A 25901-nucleotide genomic window follows, 5' to 3' on the forward strand; every position below is an offset into this window, starting at 1 on the left:
GGAAAAACCAATCCTCAGAGTTGGGGAACATTGTCAGAGCAGAAGGAAGCAAGTTTTCTTCCAACCTTGTACTTGGCTTGATTCATGCGTCCTTCACAAAGACAAATCTGCCTGATTCCAGCCTTGCTGAAGCACCCCCAGATCATCACCGATCCTCCACGATATTTCACAGTGGGTGTGAGACACTGTGGCTTGTAGGCCTCTCCAGGTCTCCGTCTAACCATTAGACGACCAGGTGTTGGGCAAAGCTGAAAATTGGACTCATCAGAGAAGATGACCTTACTCCAGTCCTCTACGGTCTAATCCTTATGGTCTTTTGCAAACCTCAGCCTGGCTCTTCTTTGCTTCTCATTGATGAAGGGCTTTTTTCTAGCTTTGCACGACTTCAGCCCTGCCCCTAGGAGCCTGTTTCGAACCGTCCTCGCCGTGCACTTCACCCCAGCTGCCGTTTGCCATTCTTTTTGTAGGTCACTTGATGTCATCCTACGGTTGCTGAGTGACATTCAAATGAGTTGGCGGTCATCCCGGTCAGTGGAGAGTTGTTTTCGCCCTCTGCCGGTCTGTAGCTTTGTTGTCCCCAATGTGTGCTGCTTGACCTTGTGCTTATGAACCGCCATCTTTGAAATTTTAAGGATGGAAGCAACCCGACGCTCACTGTATCCCTCAGCCAGTAAAGCCAGAATTGAACCCTTCTTTTCCTCACTCAAAACTTTCCTTTTCAACAATTTGGGCATAGTCAATAGTTATTTTTTGATTCCAGTTTACTTTTGAGGTACTACTAGCACTGTTTTGCCATCCAGCTGGTCCTATTGCAAGAGGATAGTGATGACCACAGGAGTGGTTTTTATACTTTTCCTCGTTAAATAAGATTTGGTTCAGGTGATCCCCTAATCAGTATCTCATTCAGTAGAATGAGGTGTGCCTGTGTTGGAATTCAACAGACACTGGAATGGAATGGCTGCCATACATGTAGAGATGCTGATTTAAGAAACATTTGCAGTGGTCTCAATTTTTTCCAGAGCTGTATATGTTTTGGAATAGCAGTCATTTTGTGAGTATTTTTACCCATGAAGAAAATCATTTAGAAGTGGTTCCTTGCAATCTGATTGTTTCCTGCGTTTAGTCGTCCATGTATTAAATGTTAATTTAGATAAAGTATTTGTAGAAAGGCAGAAACATTCTGGTTATATCACCCCTGTATGGTTTACCAGGTGTTACAAAAGAAAAATGGTTGCTGTCCGTGGACACTGTGGGATGACACGCTACCCTTTATTTATTCACGTCTGCAGTACTAATACCGAACAACCGCAGAAGAACAAGTCTTCTTGATTCTCACATTCTCATTATTCAGCTTGCTCCCAGACCAGCAAAATGGTTGAACACAACTTGCCCTCAAACAAATAACACAACTGTACACCTCAGCTATTACTCTAGGGGCAAGTACAATGAATAAGACTGAGAAGAAGCCACAATGCGTTGTGTGTATTCTCTTTCTAAAATAATTGTATTTCTCTGGGGTGAATTGCCAGATGACCAACTGCATAACAACCTGGACACCAGTGACTAATTAATTTTAAATGTTTTTGTTTTCAACAAAACGTAGGTATTTGAAGGACATATTTTAAAGGCATACTATTACTATTTTTTATTGATTAACTGCAGGTCATTACCTAAGAGCATACCACTGAATAGATGTCCTGTTTATATCCTGAATAACTGTGTTGAGGGTTAAACATAATACTACCTTTAAGAATAAAACAAGTCTCTGATGCTCACTGATGGTTCACTGAAGATCTGGTTTCTTAAAAATAAAATGGCTAATAGGCTGCTCCGGGATAGTAGATCATTAATCTAATGTGCATTTAAACTTGTATTTCTTCACTTGACATATCTTATGAATAAACAGCGTTAATCCTGTTAGTTACACAACCTTTTTAAGTAATGCAGCAGAAGGTGACGAGGCATAAATTGTAATGCATAATTTCGGAGCATTATCTGCTATTATGCATTTGCTCTCTGCTCTTTTACCACAAAACCAAACTCCTCAAGTTCCTTGGCTGATTGATTGTTCTTTACAGCATTGAAAGACACAGTGTCCTGCAACACAGCCATCTTCACATTAGAATGCTTTGCCTTTCTTTAACTTGATACGACTTTCAATGTTAATATTTGAACAATGTACACACTTCGACAGAATGTAAAATTACAGACCCCTAAATTTAGAGCTATCATATTAACTCCAACAAATGCGGCTATAATAACATGCAGGCAGGGTATCCAGTATTGACAACTTACCTGATCACTGCATCAATATCCATTGATCTTCATGTTTTTAAATGCAGGTGTATTCAACCAAAACAAAAATAGATCTACTTCATGACCTGCATTATAATCCTGTTCTATGCAATTCCAAACCAGCAAAAAGTGTCAACTTGTCTGTAAATTACTTCAGTGAAATCCCAGCAAAAATGTGAAGGTCAAAACTTCTAAACAAATATAAGAAACCAAGTTAAGTAGACTCAAGAACTAAGTCAACTACTGTACATTAAGATTGTCATTGATCCAGTGCTTAGTATACAGTACTAGAGGGGACAATCAGGAAAATGTATGGAAAGAGAAATATGCAGTGCTGTATGATCTTAAAATTGAAAGAATTGAAAATATATAAAGGTAGCACTTTATATTAAAATAATATGTAATAACACAGTAATAACTATCGGCAGGTCAGTGGCTAATGGTAACTACTGTTGGATTAAGTGTATATTTACATGGACATTACATGGAAATTACCTGTGCCATGACAAGTGCAACAGTTGTAATTACCAAGTGAATTAATCCATAATTACATGGCTATGCATGCCCTATAATCTAAAGTGTAACCACAATTTGCTACAGTATTTGTATTGCATGATTAAAATTTCCAGTACAGATCACAAGTGAAAATAAATAAAAATGCCCCCTATATATTAAATGCTAATATACATCAGTTAAATAAAGCTGCATTGTATTTGTTGATGATTGACTCCACCCCTAAGTTAGTTAAAATTAGAAACACTTTTCAATGTTGTAAATTAACTAAAAGATGTTTGGCTAATAAAATAATTTACTAGGACGAGATATCCAAGTGGAAGTCAACAAAGCTTTTTATGTATATGGAATTTGCTATATAGGTGTATTAACTGTGGCAATTAAATATGAACCATTTTTTACATCTACATATATTTTCACTTGGATATGTATCATGTTTAGAAAGCTGAAAGAAAATGACCGGTTAAGTTTTATTAATAAAAGCATAGATACATTTCAGTCTAAACTCTATCAAACTGTTTTATGCGTAACAAGTCACACCTTGTCGATATCAAAGTTAAGGTTACGAATGTCTTACCTAATACACCAAGCCGGTAATTAACAGTGATGACTATGACATTCCCATAACTCGCCAGGATGCTTCCGTCAAACATATTTCCAGTGCCTTCCATGTATGACCCTCCGTGGATAAAAACCATCACTGGCTTTGGGCTGCCACCTTCACGAATGTCTAAAAGGGAAAGAAAATAATTGAAAAAGCAAATTAAATCTGACAGGCAGAATTGAACTCTCTGCTCCCCTTGCACATTTGTGTAACATTTAGTGGTTAAAGACAAGTGTAACTTTAGATGTTAGTTGTTTTCCTAAGCAACATATATGTCATGCTCCTGGTTTTGGTCAAAAACTTATTTTAAGGGAAACTTTTAGTGTCAAGAAATTTGTACGCAGTGGCAGAAAAAAGAAACTTGCTCATGTGTAATATACAACAATAATAATAATAATTTTTTTTAAAAAATCAAGTGGCTCATGCCTCTGTGGGGAAGAAAAGACAAGCCAAACAACTAGAATGTTCCTTGCAGAAGCAACAGCCTTGCAGAGTCAGCTATTGAGAAATAAATACTGAAAACACAACAGAAATAAAAAACACCAAGATAACTGCTGTTGCAGGGCAAAAAACACTCTCTCTCTCTCTAATTGGGCCATTATGGATGGTAGAATAAAAGGTTGATTTTACCTTTTAATTCTCACAATTTTTGCATGTGTTTTGCACTGTAGTTGATTCAATACTTTTTTTTTAAAAAAAAAGAGATGTTTCATGACGCATTTCATTGTCCTACTCAAAATTCGATCACAATTTAGGATGGGTGTTTTTATATCTATGGGCTTAGGAAGCATTGCCACATAAATGTTGCATATTTGCCAACACAAGGACGTGTTCGGGCTTATCCTTCAATGTCTAGAGGCATTCCATGAAAACTGTAAATAAGCTTGTAAAAAGATGCTCGTCTGTGTGTATTGCATCACACAATTGAAGGCCCTGCTTTTCAAAATTATGCTTTCTCCTTTTGAAAATGTTTTTCCTCCTTTTAAAAGCGTTACTCCGAGCTAAGGGAATTCAATATCCAAGTCAAGAACATGGCTGAAATTGAAGGGCACTCACCCCTTTAATCTTGATGTCCTTCCTGCCATAAAGACACATTACTAGATTTACAAAAGCACTTTATAAAATAGGTTTTGTCTGTTTCTATAGCAAGACATTATACAAATACAAGTGCAATTAGATGTTCAATTGTCTTAATTTTGAATTCAGTCTTAAGAAATAAACAACTAGCCACATATATGAATGATGGCATTAAAGTTGTATAAGGGTATTAGCACTCTACAAATAAAGGTTAAATATAAATGTTTTGTTTAGGAAAAATGCAAGCAAAAAGGAAATATTACAATTCAGTACAGTACTGAAAATGATTTATGATTCGATAGTCTATTATTATAAATTCAACCCTAAGCCATGCTTGCTGTCGTCATGGTTACTTTAATATGAATGTGACCATTGGTGTTAAATCATTCATTGATTGTATTTAGCCCTTGTTTGTATGCAGTGTTTTCTTAATTACTTGCTACCTTGTGTTGAGATACGGTAGCAGTAATCTATTATACATTAAATTTGGTGTAAATGCTTTGTTTTATAGTGATTGCATATACAGCAGTGCTGAAATTCTGGTTATACTTTATTTTAGTTTCCTAATGAGGGTCTCCCTTTCATCATTGCTATTCTAAATGTATTCAAAATGCAATGTTCAATGGGTTTCTTTGTTTTCTAATCATGTCTAGAATCATCATGTCTAGAAGCCTTATTCATCATTGCTGCTGAGACAAACCCAGTAGATGAAGGTGGCGGATTCATGTAGAGCAGAGGTTTGAATCCAACTTCTGCCACACAAGAGTAGTATTTATGAACATTTTAAAAGCAAGTGAAAGTAATGTAAGTATTGTTTATAATCCCAAAAATGAAGTGATGTCGAAGTAAGGTAAGTGTCTTTAGGACTTAGGCACCTACAGGAACATGAACATAGTACAATTATTGTTGCTTAAGAAACGTAAAGGTTTGTATGCATTGTAAGTTCACTACGCAAGAGGTGAGCTTTATGTTAGTAAAATTTGTTGTGCACTGTATTTATAAAAAGGTTGGAAAACCATGCAAAATAGTGTTAAATGTTGGGTAGTTAGTAATTGTTATTCATCTAAAAATTGTAGGTGGGATGCAATGTGTAAAGAAAAAAAAGTCAAGCAAAAACCTTAGAAAGAGATACGATGAAGTATTCTATATGACGGGTAACAATAAAACAGTTTAAAAAAAGAAAAGTATAGGTTAACATCAAGCAAAAAAAAGACAGAACACATCCATCAAATTGGGTAGAAAAAAAATCTTCACGTTCAAAAAAAGGACAAGAATTTTGTTTTAAAAATAAAGAAGAAAAAAATTATTTGAAGGGTTCCTTGTCATGCATAGCAGTTTGGCATCAAAAAATACCTTCATCTTCAGCCCCGTCATTATCACCTAAATCATCATTCTGTTTCTTTGTAAGGGGACCTAGGATTAAGAACGGAGAAAATGGAGGAAACAGAGCATTCAAGAACAAACAAGACTGAAGAAGAACAGTCAAAATAGACAGAAAAGTTTTTTTATAAGAAAAAAAGGAATTGTGAGATCTAATTTGGCCTGATTGAAACATATTTTAAGAAACAGACAATATATTTAATTAAAAGACAAAATAACAACTAAAAATACTGTGTGAACTTTTCAAAAGCATACCCACCACACAAAAAAAAAAATGCAAAAAAAAAAATCTAGTTCGAACGTTGTGAGATTTAAGAATTTAAATTGCTGTCAGCTTTTGATTGAAAGGAAAATGGAAAGTAATTTGGAGCGGTACACCATACCATTTCTCTTTGCAGCAAAGCAATCATAATTTTATACATTGTCACTCGTCCATTTTAAATTACACTGAGTTATAACTTTCCAACAACCTTTGACTACCTACTGCCATATTAAACCCAGACAAGAACAAAAACAGCCAAAAAAAGAAGAGAGACATTGTTTTTAAAACTGTCCCTGGGAAATAAACTACAAAAGAGCATGTTACCAGGTGCATTGTGGCTTCAATGCATTTTCTCATTCAGTTCAATTCCAATTAATTGTTAGAAAGGTAGGCTGAACACAAATTGAAGAAATCTAGTCTTTATTCTCATTGATTTACATTTATAATAGTAAAAGAAAAATGCACATGACCCCAACACTTTGCTTCTCAAAAGCCAGTGTAATTACCATTCTGAATGTAATTGGTAGATACATGTAATAAATAAACTAAATAAATAAATAAAAGTTAGTTGTTCCCAGGCTTAGATTCCAATATGCAGATTCCAATATGATGAAAGCAGTTGCATTAGTGACTTTAGTGGCAGGGGGTTAGGTATTTACATTTTAGTAATAATAATAATAATAATAATAATAATAATAATAATAATAATAATAATATAGCAGGGAGTAGGTCAAAGGTCATGGTGAAAGATCACTGCTAATGGAACAATGTTAATTCTAAAAGATGAAGCTCAGCCCATAGAGATTAAAGGTATATAATCTGCATGCAAAGGCTTTTGGGTACATTCCAGGGTACAAGACCATGAGACAACCAGACACACATACAAATATTTACATATTTATATATTTAGTACCAGTGTGATACATGTAGCAGTGTAAGCATCTCAACAGTAATAAACATAAAAAAAACATGCATGCACCAATAATGAAGCACAAACGTGAAATACTGGGCTCCATTCACAAAGCTTCAACAAAGCTTATTTTATGTTATTCATGAAGCTGTTCTTAATATCCAAGAAGTCAATAACATTCTAGAACAGCTTAATGAATATCAACCTGCATTTTATTCTGTAAAACAGGCTTTGAAAAAGAAACACCCTTTAAAACAGCTCAGGAGTTAAACCCTTGAGAACAGGGCCCATTTGAAACACAAAAGGTGGACCAGTATGAACGACAAGAAGCTTTTAAAGCAGAAACCATGCAATTTTGTATTCAGGTTTGATTTTCAATCTGTTCCCATTGATTTAACTGGAGGCTTAACGGCCTGTAGGCTGTGCAACTACCTACAATAATCAAGTACAGACATAATTGAACTGGAAATAAAATAATATATTAGTAATGATCACAACTGCAATTCACCAAGAACAAATTGCATTTTTTTCTGGGTAATAAAAAAGTACATCATTTTGGTATATACAAAAGTGTACTATGCTAAAAAGTTCATTGTATCATTTCCCAAACTTTTTGTAATTAAAAAGCTTTGAAACATTAAAATATATATACAGTACCAACACAAATTCTGGAGACAACAAATGATTTACAACAAGACTAAACATCCTGGCATCTCTGAATAGGTCCTTGTTTCCTCTTTAAAAATATGCTACATATTTTTAATAAAATTATTTTATCTATTCAGGGATACCAAGATATTTAGAGAGCAAGTAGCCTGAGTGAGGTTATCCGGCAACAAACTCCCTATCTCTAGCTGTACTGCTTTCCTAGAAAAAAAAGGTACCATTTCAGGTTACCATTCTGTTTGTCAGATGTCTTGTTCATTAAAAGTATTTTGCATGTTTATCTGTTCAGGGATACCAAGTTATGTATTAATTAAAGGGTCTGAGAGTGGAAAAATGGGCAATAAAATGACCATCCCCAATCGCTCTGTAAATCATTTGCTGTTTACAAAATTGGTGTCTGTACTGTATATTTAAAAAATCCCAAACAAAATAAAGCATCTGTAGCCTGCAAATGGAAAACCAGTATTGTTCACATTGGCAAACTGGGTGTCTCTGGTTTTGTACATACTGTACAGCGCTACCTACTGTAAGGATGTGCAGAAAACTACAAGTCCTGTAGTATGGTGAAATAACCAAAGACTTAATAAAGAAATGTCTTTATTATAAACATTTTTGCAGATCCTTTATCATTCTTCTGTAATTGTTTTAATTTTCCAACTTTGTTTTCACTTTAAATCTGCCATCACACTGTGCACCTGCCTGTGCAACAGGTATTTTGTCCCTACCTGGAAAATTAAACTCCCTATGCTGCGTTGTCAGGTTGGATCCTATACCTGCGGCACTGTAGGGGCGAATGGTGTGCTAACAAAGGACAAGCCTTGATGGGCCAAACAGCCTTTTCTCGTTCTCATATTCTTGTGTTCACTGCGTTGTGACATAATAAATGGCTACCCAATTCAAAGTGAAAATAAAGTAAACGGAACACCAAGATACTGTACTTGCATGGAGCTAATGAGTGGTACAGAAATGCTTTTAAAGCCTTCGTTATTTCTCCTTTGACATTCTATTTATACTCTAATGGGATTTTTGCATTTTACACATTGCAATCAGGTTACTGAATGTTTTATGTGCAGCTAGGATCTTAAAGGAAAACATTGAATCCAATTTTTCCACAAGCCCCTACCTGTATTAGTCCAATCAATGAATGTAGTAACATGAGCTTTCAAAATAAGCTTGTATGATTTCAACTATGATTACAGATCTTATGAAGTAAAATCTATTTATTTAAACCCTGACCTTATTTAATTATAAAGTGGCACTTATTTCACAATATAGCATTAATGATGAAGTTTTCCAGCAGCACACATACAGTACAGAATAAAATGTAATCACACGGACAGCTGAAGGTGTGAGGCAATTGGGAATAATAAATTGTGATCAATAAACGTACTGAATTAATTCATCACAGAAAAAAATATTTCAGAGGATTTCTTACTATACAAAAAACGTCTAGGGAGAAATTTCTGTAACACTTTTTTTTTTTTTTTTTTTTTAATCTTCATGACTTTGTAAACACCTTTGTCCAATTGCACCAAGACAGATTACTCTTCCTGACCACACACTGACTTCCCACCCAGAGAAGACAACATGAACACACTGTCATGCTCTGTATATAGCCAGTTACAGGTACATTACTTTTCTAAGTACATCAATCTAAGGATGGACGAGTTTAATATCAAGTAAAACTCCAACATCTCTGCCTTCTGATAAGATTATCTTTTCTCATTAGACTGTCTTTATGGAAGCATCAAGCTGCAGTCCAGATGCCTGAAAACATGTATAAAAGAAATGAAGAGAAAGACAGGGCCATGCATTTTCCACAGCTCTGCTATCATGAGACAGGACCTGAAGGCCCAGACACGTATAATACAAGCTGGGCAATAAAGTAACGTCAATCATGCTGTAATTAAACATATAGTAGTGGAGTAGCATTTTAATATTGTTGAAATTTGTTTACACTTGGGATATTTGTAAAGTCACAGTAGCTACTATACATGTGTACTTATAGAATAATGATTAACACTTAGCTTACTAGGCTCTTTCAAATTGACATATTACTTTTTTTCTCTCACAGACTTAAAACTGTGTGGGAGAAGGTTTTTGATGTGCGGCAGAAACATCACAATTCTCTGCAGGTTTTTTAACTGTATGTCTGTCAATGCTACAGTAAACAACAACATGTAGATAAACACAGATATCCCCTTGCTTGTATGGTGCAACAACAACAGTATATCACTTTTCCAAGCTGCACCTTTCCAATAAAATGATCTGCATATTACAAGATCAATAGGATAACAGTGTAGTACCTCAAGATTTTATATATATATATATATATATATATATATATATATATATATATATATATATACAAACAAACAACACACACAAAACGCTCTTTTGGTAATTCAATAAGAAGTAATTTACAGAGCGATTGGGGATGGTCATTTTATTGCCCATGTTTCCTCTCTCAGACCCTTTACTTAGTAAATAACTTGGTATCCCTGAATAGATAAACATGCAAAATACTTTAATGAACAAGACATCTGACAAACACAATGGTAACCTGAAATGGTACCTTTTTTTCTAGGAAAGCAGTACAGCTAGAGATAGGGAGTTTGTTGCCGGATGACCTCACTCAGGCTACTTGCTCACTAAATATCTTGGTATCCCTGAATAGATAAAATCATTTTATTAAAATATGCAGCATATTTTTAAAGAGGAGACGATTATCTATTCAGAGATACCAGGGTATTTAGTAAGTAAGGGGTCCGAGTGAGGAAAAAGGGCAATAAAACTTTTTTTTAATGTTTTATAACTTCCTCCCGAAACACAGTTTACCAGGATCAATCCTCAAACAAATATTTTGATATTTAAATTAAGAAAGGATGCTGAAGTACCTTCAGTTCATAACAGACATTTCAGACAGAAATGTCACAGCTTTGGAGTATCTACAGAAAACTTCCGCAATGTGGTCTCTTGTCCAAAGGGTAACACAGTGAGCCAGAATCAAAACATGAAAGCAAACTGACCAACCCCCAGTTTTCATTTTAATTTGAGCTTTATGACTATCGTTACAGAGTTGTAGTAATGCAATTTAACACCACTGCTCTTCCTCCAAAGAGCATCAACACTACTTCCTGTAGAACAAGTTTTTTCCTTGGAGGCCCCTCATCCAAGTATTAAACCAACACCTTGCGGAGATCTGACCAGATCAATCATCAAGGTAATATGGCTTGCTGTGTTGAGATTATTAATGATGCTTTTTAAATGATATTGTACATTTCTACTTGATTTTACTTCACATTTCAGTACGGATAATAAAAGGTGATGGCAAAAGGTCCTTGCTTGAATAATTCAGCAACATTGGACAGTTACATGAAATTACCCCAAATGGTCGCTATTAAAGGCTTTCGTCCTAATGATAAAATAGAAGCCAGACCTATAAAAAAAACTATGTATTTGACATTTTCTAGTTGGGAATCTTACAAGGAGGAAGACCAGAACAGCGAGTGAATAATGCCTGAAGCTGTTATCAAATACCAATACTGAATGTCATATCAGGAAGGTTACTTTCTGAAAATCCTTTAGGAAACAAAATGTCACTGCAGCTTCTTATTTTACCTAGGTGCTCATTAGGGTGAGGGCTGACAGGTTTTGGACAATGTAACATTGCTGGGTCTTTAATTAGAGATTGCTTCCAATCTCATCTGATAACATGGCTGAATGGAGAATGTGATATAAACAGTTCACTACTGCTTCAATGGTTCACAAATGATAAGTTTGAAATGTGACGGATATAAAAGTAGATTTTACTGGAAGGTTCACAGTTGGCATTGACCTCTGAGGTAGTTTTTTGGTTCAAAATGTTACAATGGTAGTTCAAAAATACCCCTGATGTCCCAGGTTTCATGACCATGATACCACAAGTATAACTGTTCTCTTTATATTAAGTGAATCCTATTATTATCCAAACTAGGGAGTATTCATACATTCAGTTTAGTTCAAATGCATGTTCTACAGCTTGCGTATAATTCTTAAGTATTTTTTTTTTTTTATAATTCCTGTGGAACTTGTATGATTCAACACTGGTGAGACCGCACTTTGAGTACTGTGTTCAATTAATAAATCACTACAAAAAAGATATTGTGGCTTTGGAAAGTCCAGTGAAGAGCAACTAGAATTGTGATATTCCTGGGCAAAAAGAGTTATAAAGACTGAGGAAGTTTGAGGGAGACATGTTCCAATACCTGTTTTCTCAATGTCAAATATATTGAACACTGGGCAGCAAAGAGTTAATTTTAAAGGAACAAAGTTCAGTGATCAATCAGCTACTAGGAACCAGTACTGCACTAAACTTTATTAACATTATGTTATAACAAATGGAAAAGACATCTACTTTACTATAGTTCTTTACCTGGTTGCTTATATTTATAAAGCCATACAGTACCGTAGTTATCATTTAAAGTGCTTTTAGACACAGTCTCTTTGTAATGTGATGCTAGCAGATCAGACAGTAGGTTTCATTAATCCATTACTTGTTCTTTAAAAGTCATTCTCAGCACCATGCTGTTATGTGCAAGCAGGAATTGGATTATTCAGAATAACAAGACTGCATCACTGAGACAATGCACATTACCTTACCCTTGCCAAAACATGCATTAAGGAACACATACAGATGAATGAAAACCTACACTACTAGAATCTTATCACAGTCATACTTGTTACACAAAATAAGGGATGATACACAGTTAGAATTGCATTTCCCACATGGGGGGTTGTTTTAAGTAAGCAAGCCTTTATGTCATAGCCTTTGTTGAACTACAATACCTTGAATTGTTTGATGGAACAGGTACATTGTTGGCCATATAACAGATGTTTTGCTTACAGGAGCAGACTTGGTGGCCAGTTAGCTTAATCGAGTTAAGATTTAGATGCCACATTTGAAAATGTCTTCATATCACTATTACAGGTATAGCAAAACAAACATATTTCATGGTGTGTGACACCTTATTAACCTTTTCAATTTCAATAGGAAAATGTGTATGCTATTTTTATGTTATGTCATGAAAAGTTAGTGACCTGATCAACACCATTTACAAAACACTGATATTCACAAAATATGAAATATTTTAAGGTGGAAGTAAACTTTGATCTACATGATGATATTTTAATAGTAATGCACCCCACCCAGTATACCTGTAGGATGGGATGAGCTCCATACTGCCTTCTCTGTACTAACACATTCATATAAGTTTGAGGAGCTAAAGTAATCTTACTGATGTCATATTTATAGACAATTTTAACATCTGTGGCATAAACAAGATACTAGTATGTCATAAAAAACCATGACATACAACATTAAAATAAAATCTGATAAATAACTAAAAGTAACCAATGCATTGATTTTAAATTAATCAGTGATCATCAGTAAGCTATTATTAAAAATATTAGTTGGCTAGTTAAATCCCCATCAGGCTCCATGGCTCTGTACAAACAAACAAAAGACTGTCTGCCATGTAGTGATGCCATAAACCGCTTTGCAGTAGAAAAAACAAAAAAAAAACGTATAATATAGTCCTTCACAAACTAAAATAAAGTTTATATATATATATATATATATATATATATATATATATATATATATATATATATATTGTAAGACAGCAGGGAGGGGGTTAAAGCCTCCCTGAAGAAAAAACATGTGCAGAATGCACATTTGTGTAATTTTATTGTTTTATTTAATTTATTCATTGTTTTATTAATTATCCCCTGCACCTGGTAATTATTGTTAAATTAGAACCAGGTGCAGGGTATTTAAAGAGGGTAGTCAGTTTGCTCAGGGCTGCTGAGTAGAAGGAGGCAGAAGGAAGGTGCTCTGCTTCCGAGCAGTCCTGAGAGTAAGTGCTTTGTTAAGAGTGTTAGTGTTAGTGTTGGTTTTGTGTGTCAGGTAAACGGCTTAGCCTTCCTGCAAGTTAGTCAGGGAAATACCTGTTTAGTAAGCGCTCCAAACGGAGTTAGGTGTTTGTTTGTATTTTGTTTTATTTTTGTGTTTATTAAAATAATAGTGCGACAGCACTGAAAAACTCAATTTCTGTGTTTCTGGGTCGTATTTTTAAAGGGGCACGAACCCGAGTGGGTCCAGCTGTGTTACAATATATATTGTAACAGCAGCGGGAATGTGAGACAGCAGGGAGGGGGTTAAAGCCTCCCTGAAGAGAAAAAAAAAATGCACCTTTTGTATTGTTTAATGGTTTTGCTTTTCTGTCAATTGTTTAGTTTAACTGTTTTATTGTTTAATTATCCCCTGCACCTGGGTGGTAATTGAGAAGTGGGACCAGGGGCAGGTTATTTAAGACGTGCAGCCAGTCTGCACGGGACGGCTGCTGAGTAGAAAGAGGCAGATGAGGTGCTCTGCTTCCGAGCAGTCGTGGGAGTAAGTACTGTGTTAAGCCAGCGTGGTTTTTGTGTGTGGGGCAGGTAAACGGTTTAGCCGTCCTGCGTATTAGTAAGGGAAAAATCCTCTTTAGTTAGTGCTCCAAGAGGAGTTAGGTGTTTATTTTGTTGCTGTTTGTTTTTGTGTTTATTAAAATTTAGCGCAACCGCGCTTAAAAAACTCCACTTCTGTGTATTGGGTCGTAATTTTAAAGGGACACGAACCTGTGTGTGGCGCAATCGTTTACTATATATATAGTAAATACTGCAAGTCATTGTTTCATGACACAACCTCTATGTATCCTCAAAATGCCTCGAATTGGAGGTTACAACAATAGATATATAGGTTCCATTCTAACCATCCTCCAGCAAACTGCTTTCTCTTGTCTTGAATATATACGACCTGTTCATTACAATTGGGAATAATAGGAAAGACAAATTTGCATGCGTTCGGCTGTAATATAAAGGAGGTCAGAGACAGAACAGAACACACAGGAAAGCTCTAATTCGCAAAGGCATAAAGAAAATTTACAGTTTCAAACATCAGCAGGAGTGAAACCTTGGCAACATGGCAAGCGCTCTAATTTATGAAATATGTACACTGGGATGCAGTAACTGGAATTACCATGAGAACAAAACACACTGCATGACTGATAAGGACACAGTAAATATCATTTGGAAATATCAAATTTAGTGCTGCCGTAGAGTGAAACTTGAATTACCTGGTCACCAAAGAGCTGCAACGAGTGGCTGCTTATTTAAGATGACATATATTGAAAAAATGCAATTCTATTCTGGGATGTTCTGGATGGTAACAGTAGGATACCACTTAGCTCAAGTAGCTGAAAATACAGTTTACTGTATATTTAAGACCAATAACAGCTCTTCACTACATGCACAGGTCTGCAAAATATGTATCACCATGTTTATGGTTATTTATTCCTATTTAACTCTGATGAAATTAGAGCAGAATGCAGTGGCTTAATGCCTTTTGCCTCTAGAGGTTTTGATTATATTTGAAATGGGTTTCATCTTCGCCTCCTCACACAGTTCATCACACATGGCGCTGGCCACCTTAGCAAACAAAAAATTAGGCAAGGAGGATTGGGAAAATGAACTGATCCATAGCCTCCTTCTAGGTAGGCTTAACAATTAAATAACTTGATTTAAATCTTGAGTACAGTGTATTGTTTAATTTGTTTTTGAAAATACAATTGCAATTTGTTTTATATTTGTATTCATGTTAATGATACTGAAGTCACTTCAGTGTAAACATAATGCAATTTTATCTTTTATAAAAAGTCTTATTTTAAACAGAGACATTCAGAATATTTAAACGGGCGTTTTCCAAATACTGTACATTACTTGGGAAAACTAGTTGAAATGTTTGTTTGAAGTTCTGTTTCTTTCAGTATTTTCCCGTTTTTAATGCACAGTATGGGAAACAAAAGGTAGCACTGGCCAAGGACGTGGGCCTAATCAAAATAATCGTGCTGCAATACATAGTAAACAGGAGGCAGGCAATGAGTATGTTTACTCAATATATTTAAGTACGTGGGAAAGCTCACATTGCTCTGTGCTTAAATCCCAGTGTTATCTTTTGCAAGCTCCTTAGTAAATATTTTATTTTTTTAATTCCACCTATTCCACAATATACTGATCAACTTTAATGTATCACAAAGATAAAAATTCACTGGCGTCCTCTAGCTAACTTAAAAGTAATATGCCTTAAGCCAAAGAAACCTTAGGGTAACTGAAGCAGGTTCAACTGCAATTGTGTATTCAATGAAAACAAATCTAAATAAAACACTTATAACAATCTGTACTCCTCACAAAATCTCACAGTGTCAAGCAGATCCAGTGATCAAGCAAAAATACAGGACCGTAAAAAATAATTCTTGATTTTGGATGCTGTCCAACACATCGCCACCTCCTTATTAGAACTAAGAAATGTTTTATGGAATAATTTTACTTCAAAACCTTCTTGATAGGGGATGCAAGGAGCTGCATTTTATTTATTTATTTTTATTATAGATTGGATGTCACATGAGTTACTGATTGTATACCGTAGAATGATTTAGAAAGCAACAGGGAAAAGATTATGTTCTGATTCTTTGGGAGGGGGGATTATATTAAACAAGATGTGCATTCTCAAGACACCGCAGTGATTCTGACAAGCTCTAAGGTACTGTATATTACAGTTACATGCCCCAGCTTGAAATTCAGGTCAGGTTGGATGAAGTGAAAATCAATCTAAGGCAAAAGGCTTGTAATTGTCACTAATGTCCTGAGTTCTGGAGGTCTGTGCCCAGCTGTTTCTATACAACACAAAGCTACTATGTAAAGGTAATCAATTCTTTATCAGGCCATTCAATTACATCGTCAGCCAAGCCAGGATAATAATTGATTGTTGTGGATGTGAAAGTTAATGAGCATATCTCTACATTTTAAAGTTTGGGCATTTTTTTTTTTTTTTTAAAGCTATTGTTCTTCTTTAACAGTCAACTAAACCTGTGTTTAGCTTACCAAAAAAGTTTTGCATCACCCTATAGAATTAACTAATTTTACTTCATAAAGTGGAATGAAACCTGGTGAGTAATGTTATGTTAACATATTTAAATCCATTTAAATTGTAGTTTTCAATCTACTTAACAAAAAAGTGACAAATTGTGACATTTCCAAATCCTGTACTAATATTATGGCTTCCGGTAGACTTTTGCGACAAACATTTTGTAGTTTCTTTGATTACATGATGTTAAATAAAATATATAAATTATGTTCATATGTTGTTGTTTTTTTTATTATATCTCAATCCTAAAATTCTAGGTGATGCAAAACTTTGCCAGAGCCGTTATATTCTGTTTTATTATACAAGGATAAATCACTATGAAAAATGATTCACCCTGTTGAAAGTAAATACAGTAGTGACAGTAACTGATTTTACTATGTTCTCTGAAAAAGATGTTATTCTGAGAACAATATGTCAACAGAGTACTGGGTATTAGTTCAGTCTTTTGTTTAATTTAAAAGAAAAAGTTGTGACATGTTCAAATATAAGGTGGTGTGATCCAAATTAGGAGCCACAGGGCATTTCTTAGTGTAAATTCATAAGCAGACATGCATTCTTATGCATCTATCTATCTCTCTCTCTCTCTCTCTCTCTCTCTCTCTCTATATATATATATATATATTTATTTATTTATTTTGTGGCATGATTGTGTCGTATATTTTGAGATGTTGAGATATAGGAAGTTTTCCTGTGAGAAGGATCCATTTGAGCAAAAAAGATGTGTCAGCTCTGACAAGGCTTTGAAACTGCAGTGTGTGTACACTTATCAAAAAGTTAAAAATATAACATTGCTATACCGCACCAGTGTATTACTAGCAGAACCATTGGCACACCATATACCGGAATGGTTTTGGCAAAAAAAAAAATATTGCAGGCATACTAAATCTGCTATTGCATTGATTCACATAATCATGATACCATTTGGCATGTGAAAACATTGTAGCCAAATAGGTTAACGCAGGCAGGCGCATCACACAGTGCGAGGCAATCCACACACAGGCGGAGGGCAGGCGCGAACCTGGGACCTCTCGCACTAAAGCATAGCACCGATACCGCTGTACAAAAAAGCTGGCTCCTCTGCAAGGAGTGTATATCGGGCTTATGTACCTGTGTGTGATTACGTTACCTAGCAGCCTTGCTGCTGCCTTCCCTCGTGCACGCTATAATATGAACAAAATGTGAATATACACTGTGCCTCATATCACTGTAGCTGCCTCGTGCTAACACTCCACTGCTAATGAAGCTATTTGGTAAGTTGTTATGCAGACAAAATGTGCTCTATCTGTCCTTGTTTGTGAAGAGCAGATACTGTACTTTACACAGGGGTTGGACAACTGTTTTCTGTTAATCGAATGTCTGAATATAAAAAGTTGCATCTCGCTAATAAATAATTTAATTTGGTAGTAATAAAGGATTAATGCTCAGAGACATTGTAATACAGATTATTCCATAACAACTAGCAAATAAAAGCAATGCTGAGGAAACCCATACAAATCAGCATACTAAATCCTGGTAAACTCATCTAAAAAACAAGATGTTTCAGTAAACTCTTACATGTACATACTGTTACAGGGGAAAGGTAATGAGCTAGTATAAGCCACAACTGGTATCAAAGTATGGCTAACTAAAGTAAAACCATGAATCTGTTGCCTTCTGCCTTTCATGACTGAAAATCGCATTAGGGCCTAATAAAAAACAAAGGAAAAAATGTTATAGATTTTTGTTCTTCAGTAATCAACTGAAATGACTCTTTCATCGGGTAAAAATATAGAATTCTTCCTGAAAAAGCATTGACCAGCCCCATAGATACATTTAAAGTGTGACATAAAATCATTTAGCATACAGTACTGTATGTTATAGATTATAGCGAAGAACACAGGGGTGATTGATCATCGATACAGGGAACATGTATGCAAAAGGATTGTAACTGCAGGCTAACATAAGTCTCTGTAATGGGTGTACTGGACAGTTAGAATATGGGGAATACTGTAATATGACACTAAACTCCTACTGACCAATAAAATGTCATTAGTATGGAATATTTAGACTAGAATTGCCTTGATTGGAAATGTCAGGCTCCATTCTGCAAGCCTAAACCAAGCAAAAAGAGGCAGTGCTTCGAAATTATTATTATTTCTTTGTCAGTTCACAGAGGTCTAATTGATTTTGCTCTCAACAGCACACCCTACTGTCTGAACTTAGGTATTTTACCCTTTAACCAGTTACTATAAAAAGACCAAACATTTATCAGACTGTACATTAAATAAGATACAGACAACACTCCTTTTCTGTACATCTTTAAAAATATGTGAAACAAAATAGAATGTTACATTTTTTAAATTATCAAACAAAATAACCAAATGCAATTATATGAGATTGTTCTTAAAACAATTTTACAATTCCAGCTCGAAACTGGGATTGCTGTACCTTATTAACTTTACTAAACTGAATTTAAAATGGCACAACGTTATATGTGCCACACTATTTAGTCATTTATTTGTTAAATTCAGATTTCATGTGTTTATTTCTCTTTAATACTGTACCTCAGTTTTAGAAGCCTTGTGTGTAGATGTCTAGGTTGCATTGCAGATACCCTAACCTTTGTGCAAAAGGTCAAAGAATGTAATACTTAAAGTGTGATGTTTAAAAACCAACAGGGACAAGACCGATTCTCTGATGGGTAACATCAATACTACCTATTTGCAGGATGCTGGTCTGACTAGACTAGGTTTGTTAAATGTATTTTTAAGTTGAGTGCTCTGGGGCAGCCAGACTGTCTGACTGAAGGCTAAATAAAATATTTAAACTCCTAAAACAAAATGGCCCGAGAAGCAGAGTTAGATATTGTGTTTGGTCTAAAAGCTTGTTTAAATGGGTGATGATTTGGAAAAGTCAACTGAGCCCATGAAAGAACCCATAGGAAACTAAAACCACATACTTTGTTCAAATAGTGTGAGACCTTTAAAATCTGTGTGTACTTTTTTCCAACCATATCAAACATTCATTACTTTCACACTCTCCACTCAAAGACAGGTAAGCTCAGCGTTGCCATGCAACCCAGTCATTATTTTGCACAAGGCCTAATGGAATGAACAGATGGACACTGCATGCAGCTATCACTCCTAAGCTCTATGCCCATACCCTTACATTTTATAGAACTTAAAACTAAGGTTGAGTTAAAATACTATGGCAATTTATGCTGGATCTACCAACAGCCTCACAGAAGAAGAGCAATCAGAAGATCAGAGAAGGTTACGATTACACTATATGAAATCCACGCCAGTGTCTTAAATGTTGTTTTTGTTAATATTTACAGTAATAGTGTATTTTTAAAACAGAGACATTTTAAGCACCCCTGTGGCCTGAACAGAGCTCTCAAGTGCACCTGGTACTCCAGAGTGTAACCATCCATAATTCTGCCACTGTAAAACATATTATTTATTTCTTAGCAGACACCCTTATCCAGGGCGACTTACAATTGTTACAAGATATCACATTATTTTTACATACAATTACTCATTGGGTTTTTACTGGAGCAATCTAGGTAAAGTACCTTGCTCAAGGGTATAGCAGCAGTACCCCCTCACCTGGGACTGAACCCACAAGAGTCCAGAGCCCTAACCACTACTCCACACTGCTGCCCAGATATTGCACATCAGTAAGAAATACCTCATAGAACTACTATTTCATTACGATACCAAGTTGCTCTTTAATAATACAGCAATTGTGGGTCATTATTTATGAGCTATCTATCTATCGAATCCATGCCAAAAGCAGATACAATAGCAGTAATGCAATTGGCATCTCCGTTGCACTATGTATGTGGCCACCCATACATAGTCCTCTCATCCAGAATTTTCAAATTGCCCACATTAAAAAAATAAGCTGCGGTTTTCAAGACTGCCGAGGGGACTGAATACAGCAATACCTGCTTGTAATTACCGATAACTGATATATTCAGGTGCTTGAATTATGGCATGAATGCTACGATCTTCTACGACAGTGGCATCACTGCTGGGCAACACCTGGCTTCATTTTGACTATTTTACTGGATACAACTAGAGTAGTAGATGAGGTTCATAGCCCTGACCTAAATTTCATGTGATTTTAATTAATCTTGTTTTAGTTCCACTCTGAGAAAATATGAGTTTGGTGTCAGGCCAAGTCAGAGAAATTTAGGGCCCTGGGCCAGCTCCATACTGTGGGCCTAAAGTCCTAAAATTGATCAAAAGATTAACGTGTACATTATTTCTCAAAAAAATGTCCAACTACAAGTTCATGTCATGACCTATAAATTCAAGTTTTTTATACATATTTGTTTTATTATTTCTATTTGACATTTTTCCCCATTTATTTATTTGTTCTTTTCTTCATTCACAAACATTACATTCACAGGACCCTCAGTCATGTCCCTGGAATGTTTCTCTTTAGTAGCACTGCATGTATCTGGGATAAGCTTTTAATATATAAAACCAACTACAACTCTAGGGATCTCCAGGATAGAAAAGGGGTTGATGCTAGACTGTATTTTCAGCTCCCTTTATTGCAGAGCACCACGTTCAGCTCCTTGAATTACAATACAGTATATTACACAATAATGCCAAAAGTAATTTATTTATTTAGGCATTGTATTGCAGTCTCATTAGATACACATACTGGAGTAGTGCTATAAAATTGACCACCAAATAAATAATGCCTAATTTCATAGTAAATATCCAGTGAATATTTTACTTTTTATTAATATTATAATAATGATGTAACTCACTTTTAAAATAAACCTTTCTTAACAGGATCAACCACCAGGGGGTAACTCATGTATACCAGCTTCGGAGAGCTATAAAACAATTTACACATCCTAGTTTCAGCCTTGCTCTTCTCTCATCCTTAATAAATCATTAATTTACTATACAAATTGCTGAGCTTTTTAGTGCTTTTTTGGTCAACTTTGTATTTCTGCTATGACGTGTGTGTCTGCTTTAATATTTATCCATGTATGTTGCAATGCCCAGAATGTCCATCCCTAAATCTTACTTCTATGGTCCCTTTCCACTTAGACAACCGGCATGCATTCAGTAAATAGGGGCGGGGCTTGTGCGGCACGAATTGGGCAGTTGAAAGTAAACATATTTTAAATATAACCAGCGCAAACAGCTTTCAGGATGACCAGCCAGTGACCAGCACAAACAGCTTTCAGGATGACCAGCCAGTGACCAGCGCAAACAGCTTTCAGGATGACCAGCCAGTGACCAGCACAAACAGCTTTCAGGACGAACAGCCAGCGACCAGCGCAAACAGCTTTCAGGACGAACAGCCAGCGACCAGCGCAAACAGCTTTCAGGACGAACAGCCAGCGACCAGCGCAAACAGCTTTCAGGACGAACAGCCAGCGACCAGCGCAAACAGCTTTCAGGACGACCAGCCAGCGACCAGCGCAAACAACTTTCAGGATGACCAGCCAGTGACCAGCGCAAACAGCTTTCAGGACGAACAGCCAGCGACCAGCGCAAACAGCTTTCAGGACGAACAGCCAGCGACCAGCGCAAACAACTTTCAGGACGACCAGCCAGCGACCAGCGCAAACAACTTTCAGGATGACCAGCCAGTGACCAGCGCAAACAGCTTTCAGGACGAACAGCCAGCGACCAGCGCAAACAGCTTTCAGGACGACCAGCCAGCGACCAGCGCAAACAACTTTCAGGATGACCAGCCAGTGACCAGCGCAAACAGCTTTCAGGACGAACAGCCAGCGACCAGCGCAAACAGCTTTCAGGACGAACAGCCAGCGACCAGCGCAAACAACTTTCAGGACCCTTCAGCTACAACTCCCCCACAGCCAGTGACCATTAACAGGAATGGCTACAATACATCTGTTTGACGAAGCTGTCTTACACTTTTATATTGTAAATTGCGTATCACCACTTGTAAAACCTGTAAGTAACAAGGTCCCAGGACTAATATCAGTTGCTTAGCCAAGGCAACCAAGTAATGGTTAAATCACCACAGTGTTCATCTACAACGTGCTGTGAATGGGAAAAGGGAAAGATTTAGTTCAGCAGGAAACCCCTCTTTTAGTTTTTTTTCATTGTTTGAGCAAGGACACACCAAGTATAATAAAACAGACATGAGCAACAGCTTTATAAATGGCTCTGCTTTGTAAACCTGCTACTATGACTCTTCTCTCTGAAACAGATGACGTTAACTATTCCGTTACTGTGGTAGCTGAAGCAGTTAGCAAAAACCTTGAGGGGAGTGACCAAATGTGTCGTTTCAACAGTCCTGGAAGTCTTAATTAATGTTATTAATTTATGATATTGTGTACTACAGATATTTACTTAACAGTCAACAATACAATCATTTAGTTTGTAAACCAAAAGAATATGCAGGATTGTAGAAGGAAAACTTTGTATCCTTGGCAAAATGAAACCTTATCTAAATCCTGGCTTGCACAGTGACTGCATTCTTTCATACAGCATCTGAGTTCACAAAGGGATGAGTTGCAAGTACATCTTTACTAGTGAAGAAGAAATCTGATTTGCAAAATGTTGGAAGCAAAACAGCAACCCCAGTTTAGGGTTTTCTTTTACTTTAGAGGTCCAATAATTTTTGATGAGACATTTACAAATAATTCCCCCACCTGGTATATTATTAAAAAAAATGACTAAATATTGAGGAATTCTATCAAATGATAAAACATAACATGCAGTTTTCCTCACATACTGTAGTAAAGACTGACAGCAAAGGGTCAGTTGGCGTCTATTATGTGGACCGAAGAGAAGAAATTCAGCCCAAACATAAGGGATGATTTTTTTTTTTGTTTGTTTGTTTTTTTTTGTTTTGTTTTTATTTATTTATTTTTTTTTACAGACGACATCAACTGTAAATGCCATTTATACCAATCAACCAGTAGGGCTCAAATGCACAGCTGTATACTGTCCCATGGCTGGATTGAGTGGCCATTTTATAGTTGCATAGAATTAAGGAGAACTACCACTGTGGCTGGATTAACCAATGAGTATTTCATCCTGTCTAGATTTCCATCCAACTATAGCAAAAGTTCTGATAGAGAGTCAAACTCATTATCTAGTTCAGCAATCTGACTCGCTTCACATTCCAAGGTCCTGAATTATCTTTGCTTCAACAACAGCAGTGCATTATTGCCTACGGTGCTGTAACTCACTGTTGTCTGGGTTTGTTTCATATACTTTGATCAAGTCTGGGTTTTGTTAATAGTGTGGTATCTACAATTATACAGCTGAGGTGAGCCTGCAGATCGATGTGTAATGGTAGCTGGAGGGGAAATCAAATACCAGGAATGAATTCTGGCTCCAATGATCAAAGCTGCAGTTTCACTGGTTAATGACTTGAGCTAACCACTGGACTGCAGACCCTTCACTCATTGTTGCTGCGTTACGGTTGCTATGATATCTTCCTAAAGATTTGCAGCATTACTCATCCAAGAAGGGCTGACAATAACAGGCCAAGCAGCCAACAGGGGAAAGCAGACTTACACTATACTGTTTTTTAATCATCACAAGTAATTACATTCACAAAGTGTTATTTTATTTGTGTAAGCGACCTCATAAAAAAAAATATATATATATATATATATATATATATATATATATTCCACCAACATTTTATAAGCAGATTACAGGTAAGGTAATAGCACCGCCAAGACTGATCGACTGATAGGAAAATTGCTATTCCCATACTAATACGTGTCCCTTTCCCCAGTACGTGGCAAAGTATCACAATACTTTTTCACAGAACTGTCTTTCATGTGAAGTGAAGTGCTGGAACAGATGATACTCCTGGGGTATACCTGGAAACTCAGCTCGTGTCAAAACCACTAGACGAAATTAGCTTTATTCTGTATATTTAGCTGATGGCTCTTAAGAACTGTCAGAATCCATTCCAGTGACGTTTCTAGGATTAAATAATATTTTGTGTTGTCACAAAGGGTTTTTTTCTTACCCCAGGCTATCTCTATGACATATGCTGTACTGCATACCAGCATTACATATAAATCTTAGCAATGCCACGTAAACTAATTACTCTGTGTACATTTCACACACACACACACTCCCTAGAGCAAAAATAAATAAATAAATGTAATCAGTTAAACTGATAAATATTTTCAGGGTCTCTAGATTATCTAGAAAACTCTTGTCTGCCAAAATATATCATTTATCATTTTTTTTATTTATTTTTTTATATAAACGTTTTCGGAACAGTTGTTTTCCCTATCATAATTAATTAAAAACATACTAACTCAACTTTCTGTAATCAATTTTTACAGTAAAGTCGTTATTTTTACAAACGTCTTACAAATTATTAAAACAATTATTCCCAAGATTGCTTTATTTGCAGATACAGATGTTGTGTTTAAACTACAAAGTGGTGGGGTCAGATATGAAGATCTACCCATATCATTAGCAAGTCCATTGGTTTCTCTATTAGACAAAGACCTGTTGCAGTGATTGACTGTACCAACTCTATATTAATCCTGCTGGTATTTTCCCCTAGGGTTGAATTGCTGGCCCATTTGTAATATTACTAAATACTATAAAAATACAAGGAAATTAGATTTGTAGAAAATGAGATCTATATATTTTAGGATGGAAATAAGGAGAACCTACAGAAGTAATTACGTATGTATGTACACAGTCCTCTGGTACTGTATATCCCACAGTTGTTTATGCTTCCTCCGCAGGGGAAGATAAACAAGAATGGTCTCCAGATTTTAAAATTTCTCATAGGACAATTGCATCATTAAAAAAAAAAAAATCCACCAGAACCAAATGATACCAATACCAAAACAAGCAGGAATATTATGTTGTCATACAATGCGTTATAATGTGGAGTTGGGGTATACGGTATTCCTATTATAAATGTTTTTGATGTATATAATTATTGAAACTCTCCATCTATAAATGAGATAAATATCCCCTCTGTACCAAAAAGCTACACATTATAATGCAAGAAACATTTATTTTTAAAATGATTTAAGCCAATGTAACAGTAAGGATAAGTAAGGATAACAGCATGATGGAAGATTGATAGAAAAAAAAAATGCTTAAAATTATGTCCAGCAGTCAGATACCACTTGTCAAACCTTTCTATTTATACCATCAATTTGTACAAAGCAATGACTATAATTAATAATCAGGGTAGGAAAGAATGAAAACACAGC

The 25901-nt window shown here is 35.8% G+C and overlaps 1 protein-coding gene across 11 annotated transcripts in view; it reads right to left on the reverse strand.

The window, feature by feature from the left end:
- LOC117423408 (neuroligin-1) overlaps window positions 1-25901 on the reverse strand; it is a 194399-nt gene that overhangs the window by 111317 nt on the left and 57181 nt on the right. For 9 of the 11 annotated variants that reach the window (XM_058990200.1, XM_058990199.1, XM_058990198.1 and 6 more), the window contains 2 exons: window positions 5843-5902; window positions 3386-3538 (listed from right to left, as the gene is read on the reverse strand). In XM_058990200.1, coding sequence (XP_058846183.1) covers window positions 3386-3538; window positions 5843-5902 — 213 coding nt within the window. The remainder of the gene's footprint in view (window positions 1-3385; window positions 3539-5842; window positions 5903-25901) is intronic. The other 2 variants (XM_058990207.1, XM_058990206.1) reach the window with 1 other exon arrangement.

This window comes from Acipenser ruthenus, chromosome 17 (genome assembly GCF_902713425.1).
Source record: "Acipenser ruthenus chromosome 17, fAciRut3.2 maternal haplotype, whole genome shotgun sequence".
NCBI classification, from domain to species: domain Eukaryota; kingdom Metazoa; phylum Chordata; class Actinopteri; order Acipenseriformes; family Acipenseridae; genus Acipenser; species Acipenser ruthenus.